General features: G+C 37.6%; 1 protein-coding gene and 1 long non-coding RNA gene across 2 annotated transcripts; both read left to right on the top strand.

The window, feature by feature from the left end:
• The first annotated feature begins 2,779 nt into the window (after positions 1-2,779).
• LOC135802919 (uncharacterized) lies at positions 2,780-4,309 on the top strand. Its single transcript, XM_065316533.1, has 2 exons — positions 2,780-3,329; positions 3,846-4,309. The coding sequence occupies exons 1-2, from the start codon at positions 2,780-2,782 to the stop codon at positions 4,307-4,309; spliced, it is 1,014 nt and encodes a 337-aa protein (XP_065172605.1).
• A 658-nt stretch (positions 4,310-4,967) lies between these two features.
• LOC135802920 (uncharacterized) lies at positions 4,968-6,451 on the top strand. Its single transcript, XR_010550665.1, has 2 exons — positions 4,968-6,131; positions 6,198-6,451. It is a non-coding gene; the product is annotated as an uncharacterized lncRNA (long non-coding RNA).
• The last annotated feature ends 718 nt before the right edge of the window (positions 6,452-7,169 follow it).

Below are 7,169 nucleotides of genomic sequence, written 5' to 3'. Positions count from 1 at the left end.
AACTGTTAATTCAATAAAGCCTTGGAATGAAAAATTCCGTTACAATTTAATTCATACAGAAATTATAATTTTATGATAAATTAAAAAAAAAATTGCGCACTCTTGCCCCACATGACTCTATATATGAGTTGTGTAATAAACCAGCGCGAGCACCAATTATTATATCTGTTGATACAATTAAATCAAAGGTAATGAAAATAGCTGTAAATTATTCAGAAAGTAGCTCCTTGCACCACTTTGCGTTGTCTTTATTACATTAATGTATCTCAAATTTAAATATATCTATCAAATTTCAGGTGTTCGTTCAAATAAGTATATTTATTAAATTATAAATATAAAATAAAATATTACATAATTTCATTGAACCATGTATATTTTTTTCGTATAATGAACCCAAAGTTCTATCACAAAGAGTTGCGAGAAGGAATTAAACATACAAGTTCTAATAATCATTAGCCAATAAACTTAAAACTAGACCTTTGCCATAATAAGCCTAGAATGAAACCAAATCTGATATTGATAAGAAGTTATACTAAGGAATTATTGTTCGTGCTTATTAAGAAAAAACGCTACATTTTAAAAGGAAACCAAAAGTGATATTGATTTGAAACGTAACCCCACAGAATTATTATGCATGCTTTAAGTTAAGAGTAAAAAAAAAAAGAAAGAAACGTTACATTTTAAAGGAAACTGCAACCCAAATCAGTGTTACAACAAAACGTAAAATGGTGCACACTTGAAAATGTCTGGTTAGAAACTTTTCATTAACCGCGTTAGCGAATAAAATAGTTTAAAACATAAAAAATTCACATAGACGAAATACCGCTGAATTTGATAAATCGTTATTAATAAAGGTATGTGTATTTACTTACTATAATTTTATACCATTATTAAAAAAAAAAAAATTATAGGAAATCTCGCACAGTCGTTGGGCGGAAATATGGGATAGAGTTGATGAAGTTCGCGAAGAAGAGTTAGCAGCATGGTGGAATGACGATGGTGTGGTGTGGAATGACTACTATTTTCGTAATTTTATCGCAGAAGAAAGAGATTCGTTTTTTATTTCAACCGCCATCATCACCACGACGATAGCGACAACAACGACGAGGATGATGGGGATGACAACGAGGGCCACGGCAACGACGACCACGAGGAGGAAGAGGAGGACGACGACGACAATGGCAATGACAACGCCGACAACGAGGGTGACAACGACAATTACTGCATCAATGAGGATGAAATGGACCCACCTTTTATGTAAATATAAAATTCATTCATACTTCATAATACCAAATGAGAACCTACATGTGTGCAGTGATTGTTTTAGTGAGTATAAATCATTAGTTGGACAAACAATTAGCTCGGATCGTCGTGGGCTTAATCGCGTTAATTCAAACTATTTGCCGAATTTATTCGTGATGAACACCAGTGGTGCGCACATGCATCTTCGGAAGCCGCTTTACCAGTTGGTTCTTAGTTGTTTTTTTTGCATATGTATATATTAGATACTATTAATTATTCTTAGTTTTTTTATGCATTATGTATATATAAATTTATTATATTACACCGGTAATACATTTTATTGTAGGAAAAATTATCGTTTTATGACGACCGTTATTTTTCCAGGGTGATTCTCGTTATTGATATTTTATCAATTAGTCATTTAACAATATCGCCACCGACCAAAAGTACTGTATGGGATTATTTTGAACCAAATAAAGAAGACCAGGAGAAAGCTAATTGCAAAATATGCAACAAAAGTTACTCTCGCAAGGCCGAACCACGTCGTCTTTGAAAAATCATCTTAAGTCGATGCACTCAGAAGAATTTTCAACAATTGAGAACATTAGTAAAGAAAAAAAATTACAACAGATGAAATCTGACGCAAGTAAGTTTCGTCATTTATAGTTTTTATCACGAGTTTTCATATCAATACATAGTATAAAACAAAGTCGCTTTCGCTATCTGTCTGTCCCTATAGTGCTTAGATCTTTAAAACTATGCAACGGATTTTGATGCAGCTTTCAATTGGGGTGGGTCGCTAGTTTAATATAATAAATTTTTTATATATTACAATTTTTATTCATATGTATTCTTATTTTTTAGATAAAGTTACCACTCCTCCGCAAGAAGCAGCTTATAACTACCTTATCTGCTAACATTACTCCAAAATTACATTAAGAACTAATGTTAGTTAGTTATAACACGTGTTTGAGGTTAATGAGTACAATTTGTGTTATTATTTACATTATACTTACATTTTATTTTATTAGTAATTTATGCAAAAAAATATTAAAATTAAGTAAGTTTTAACAATTTAATTTATTGAATTGTAAGTTGCAGGGCACAGATGTCAATTTTCCTCTCTCGTAGTTCTTTCTCTAGCTCTTGGTCCCTCTTATTCAATGATTTTATGTTCCAAGTCGCAAATCTTACATTCTTCTGCCGTTTTCGTCGTCGTGTTTTTGTTTTCCTAACCTCACTTCCTTGGATTTTTGCATGGGTCGTCAACGGTTTATCAGTCCTTTTCCGAGGCAATGCAATGGTTCTGTGAGCATTAATTCGTTTTTCCCCAAGATCGGTTGCTAGCCGGGTCTTGGAACCTTCCTTCTTTATCCAGGCTTAGGACTGGCCACATGCCATGTGTCGTCATGCGGGCGAAGTTACAAAACACACAAGAACAGCACAAGCCTACCGAAAATATAAGAGAATTCGCAACGAGACCAACTTGCTAGTTAGGTGGCATAAGGACAATTACTGGGAAACATACTCAAAACAAATGGAGAGCGATTTTTACGGTTTGCAAAAGGATATCTGGAAATTTATTAGGCGTCAAAGATCAGACCTAAACGAAATTATCAAAGCAGAAGCGATTGACGATGACACATGGAGTAAATATCTAAGCACACTATATTCCTCGAATATCGCAGAAGTGCCAACCGATAACACCCGCAATATCCCAGATATAAGGTCAATAGAAGTTACGAACATTGACCAGGACGATGTTACCAACGCCCTACGAAACCTAAAAAACCGCAAATCAGCAGGGAGAGACCAAATACCTAACGAGCTGCTAAAATATGGGGGAACTGCATTGATAGAAGAACTGACCAAGCTATTCTCTAAGATTCTTAAGAACCAGAAAATTCCAGCCGAATGGAAAGTGAGCATCCTTATTCTAATGTTTAAGAAAGGCGCAAGAAATGACCCCAACAACTATCGCGGCATTACTCTTCTGAGCACTACCCTCAAACTACTCACTAAAATAATCACCAATAACTTACTAGCAAAAACGTCAATAGCAGAAGAACAACAAGGCTTTCGAACTGGTAGGTCATGCGCTGACGCTGTATTTGTGATCCGACAGCTGAAAGAAAAAGCAATTGAATTTAACAGGCCGTTCCGCTTACACTTGTTTTGTTGACTTCGAAAAGCTTCGACAGGGTAATGACCAGAGAATGTAATTCAAGTATTACACAAAAGATCAGCCCCAGACGTGATAAAGACCGTTGAAGATATGTACACACAACCACTTTGAAACAAAAGTTAACAATCGGACTCTAATGCCCATCAAAGCTGGGAGTGGCACTCGCCAGGGAGATAGTTTAAGCCCTCTCCTATTCAATATGATCATGGATGAGATGATAGCGGGAGTAAGATCCATGAGTAATAAGTAAAATGCAACAACATCAGCTAAATATCATGTGCTTTTGCGGACGATGCTGTACTTATCGCGCACAACGAAGACGACCTGCAACGAATGCTACACGTTTTGAACACAACTGCTAGAACATTTACCATGAAGATATCTTCATCTAAAACTAAATGTATGGTACTTGCACCAGAACCAACAAGGTGCAAACTAGAGTTGGAAGGCAAAGTCATAGAACAGGTGTCACAGTTCACATATTTGGGAATCCCCACCACTAGCTATGGTGACTTGTATCACGAAGTACTCCAACAAACAATAAAAGCAAACAAAATTGCTGGATGCCTGAAAGGACCCATACTACGGAACAAGCACATATCCAAACAAGTTCGCGGAAGAATATATAAAGCAGTGATAAGGCCAATAATGACATACACCTCGGAAACACGAGCAGACACCTCAAAAATCAAGAGCTTGATGGAGACATCGGAAATGCGCACGCTAAGAACAATAGAAGGTACAACTCTCAGGGACAGAATACCAAGTAAGCAGATTAGAGAGAGGTGCAAAGTAAAGGAAATCAATGAGTGGATACAACACAGAAGGTCAGAATGGAACAATCACATCAGTAGGATGGAGACCACAAGAATAGTCGAGTAGCATCGCTTTATAAATCGCCACAAGGGCGCAGGTCGCTGGGAAGACCTAGGAAAAGATGGTCAGATGTAATACAATGAAGAAAAACAGGCTATTGCCTACATAAGAGAAGAAGAAGAAGAAGAAGAAGAATTGTAAGTTGTGAATTGTCATAATTGTCATAATCTCACCTTCCTATGAAAGATCTGTAATTTGCAAATGGCTGAGACAAGACATCAATAACCCATCAGAATTTAAGAAGATATACCTATGTCACAATGGATTTGGAGATGACAATGAGGTAATGGGGGGTAAGACCTAAGGAAAGGGAATTGAAAATATCTGCACGATTGTTTGGTCTTCTTACATTGAAAAAGAGATTATATGTAGTGGTCACTGAGACATTACTTGCTGAATGTATTTTGCCTTACTTTCCAGATGTAACAATGACTTTTGATGACATAACTTTGAAAACACGTCTACACAATGTAACAAGAGTTATGGCTAGCAAGAGCCAGCGATGGGAAAAAGCACAAAGCAAGTGAAAAGTCAATAGTAAACAACATGAACTTCAAAAAGTGGAACTCATTTATGAGACATGAAGAAACATGTCCATTGTTGGAGGATTTTGATAAATTAATTGGATTAAATAATTGTTATACAAGAATATATATGTATATACACATATATAAATTCAATTGAGGCGTTGAATAGGACTTTGAAAGATATTAAAAACAACGACAATCTATTTGGCGGCACTCTGTTAGTGCTTTCAGACAAACACTTCCCGTCATTCCATGTTCAACATATGCTGATAAGATTAACGCATGCTTAAAATCAACTCCATTGTGGCGTTATGTTGAAAAAGTACAGCTGAAAGAAAATATGCTAAATATGCAAATGCTTCAAGATCCATCCGCTGAAACATTCTCAAAACAACTCTTAGATATCAGTGATGGGAAAGTTGCTACAGATGAAAATAGATACGTAAAATTACCGACCGATTTCTGCACAATCGCTGATCCGCAAGATACTCTCATTCAACAAATATTTCCCGATGTACACACACACAGTACATAAATCAAGAGTGGCTTGCAGAAAGAGCTATTTTAGCATAAAAAATGCAGTTGTTGTCAGGGAACTTGGTATCATATAAATCTATTGATACAATTTGCGATGCCAGGGAAGTTGTCAATTTTCCAACAGAATTTTTGAACTCACCGGGTTTGTCAGGCATAATATGCAATTGAAGGTTGGATCTCCAATTATTGTGCTTCGTAATTTAAACCCGCCACGGCTGTGCAACGGTACGCGATTAGTCATTCAAAAACTGATGAAAAACGTTATCGAAGCCAGCATTTTAATAGCAAGTTCAAAGGTAAAAATATATTAAAACCACGGATTCCTATCATACCTACAGATGTGCCAATTCAATTCAAACGAATTCAGTTCCCCAATAGATTGGCATTTACAATGACAATCAACAAATCTCAAGGCCAAACGATGTCTATTTGTGGCTTAAATGTTCTCGAGTGAGTAAACCATCCAGTTTGTTTGTGCTCGCTAAAGATGAACTCACAAAAAATCTTGTTCACGCCATAGTATTAAAAGATCACGCATATACCACATACTTGCATAGAAACTAGAATTAATTTATATGGCAAAACAACGTCTGTCGGGTCAGCTCGTATATATATATATATATATATTGGCCGTCACAATATTGAACAGCAAACTTACAAGGAATCAAAAGTTACACAAAATGACAACTATTGATACGGGAGGTTTGCCTTACAGTCGTTTACGACGTAGCAACTAATATCGACGGATCAAATGGATGCGACAGGTAAATTAATTTAAATTGAATATAATGGAAAAGAAGATATTGGTCGTTCATGTCTGAAATTTCCAGATTCTTCTAAAACAGGCGAGAAATTCAGAAGAAAGGCAGCGGCAACAATACAAAAAGTACAATCTTAGAGTCGAGTAGAGAACGCGGCAGGGGGAGTCGAGTAGAGAACGCGGCAGAGGGGAGTCGAATAGAGAACGCGGCAGAGGGGAGTCGAATAGAGAACGCGGCAGAGGGAAGTCGAGTAGAGAATGGGGGAAGTTGAGATCGTGAAACATATAGTTTGTATAATTAGAGAAATAAATTAGAGAACTAAATTAGAGATTTTGAATTAGAGACCACATGAGTTATTTCTAACAAAAGTGGGATAAATTGAATATTGGAATATACCCGTAGAGACAACGAAGATCAAGAAATTGGAGCCGACCGTGAAGAATAGACGCAAACACATGCGCTTCAGTAAGACCAATTTTTTTTCAAACAGAAAGAAATCCTGATTTATCTGCGCATCCGCTCAATAATCGCCGAAAAGAAGTGGCTTTGACCTACCCAACCACACGTGATCTGGGCAGTGTTTTTGAGAAATTCTCGACAGTACCATTGACGACACCCACCGGCGAGGTTTAACAGCGAACTGCTAAACTGATATCCACCAAGAACCGGCGGCGTTACGATGAAGTCATCACAGCCGCTACGAACAGGTGTCTGCGTGCCGACCATCACAGACGTACTATGAAACGTACGCATCTTATCCGGTTGAAGACCTTGCGTGATCACCACGCTCCACGCCATCCCGACTCATACATGCTGGAGACGGCGCGCACCCGATCAGCGAGGCTAGACACTGGTATGCATTGAACGCAACCCAGATGAACACGTTTAGCGAGTTTGATACAGAGTTCGAGGAGGCGTTTTGCAAACGGAAAAGACTGACTGAGCGCTACGCGAAGATGATCGCTCGAGTCCAGCGCCGCGGCGAGGCGACCGACGCCTACGTATATGAAAAGGCCTCGCTCTGCCCTATCAGCCTGTTGT

The sequence above is a fragment of the Atheta coriaria genome, unplaced genomic scaffold (genome assembly GCF_025399875.1).
Source record: "Atheta coriaria isolate IRGN ID8LTWV9N9 unplaced genomic scaffold, Caltech_Dcor_3.1 hic_scaffold_67_pilon, whole genome shotgun sequence".
Lineage (NCBI taxonomy): Eukaryota > Metazoa > Arthropoda > Insecta > Coleoptera > Staphylinidae > Dalotia > Dalotia coriaria.
Note: the sequence above shows the minus strand (reverse complement) of the source record. Positions and strands in the feature narration are given on the sequence as shown.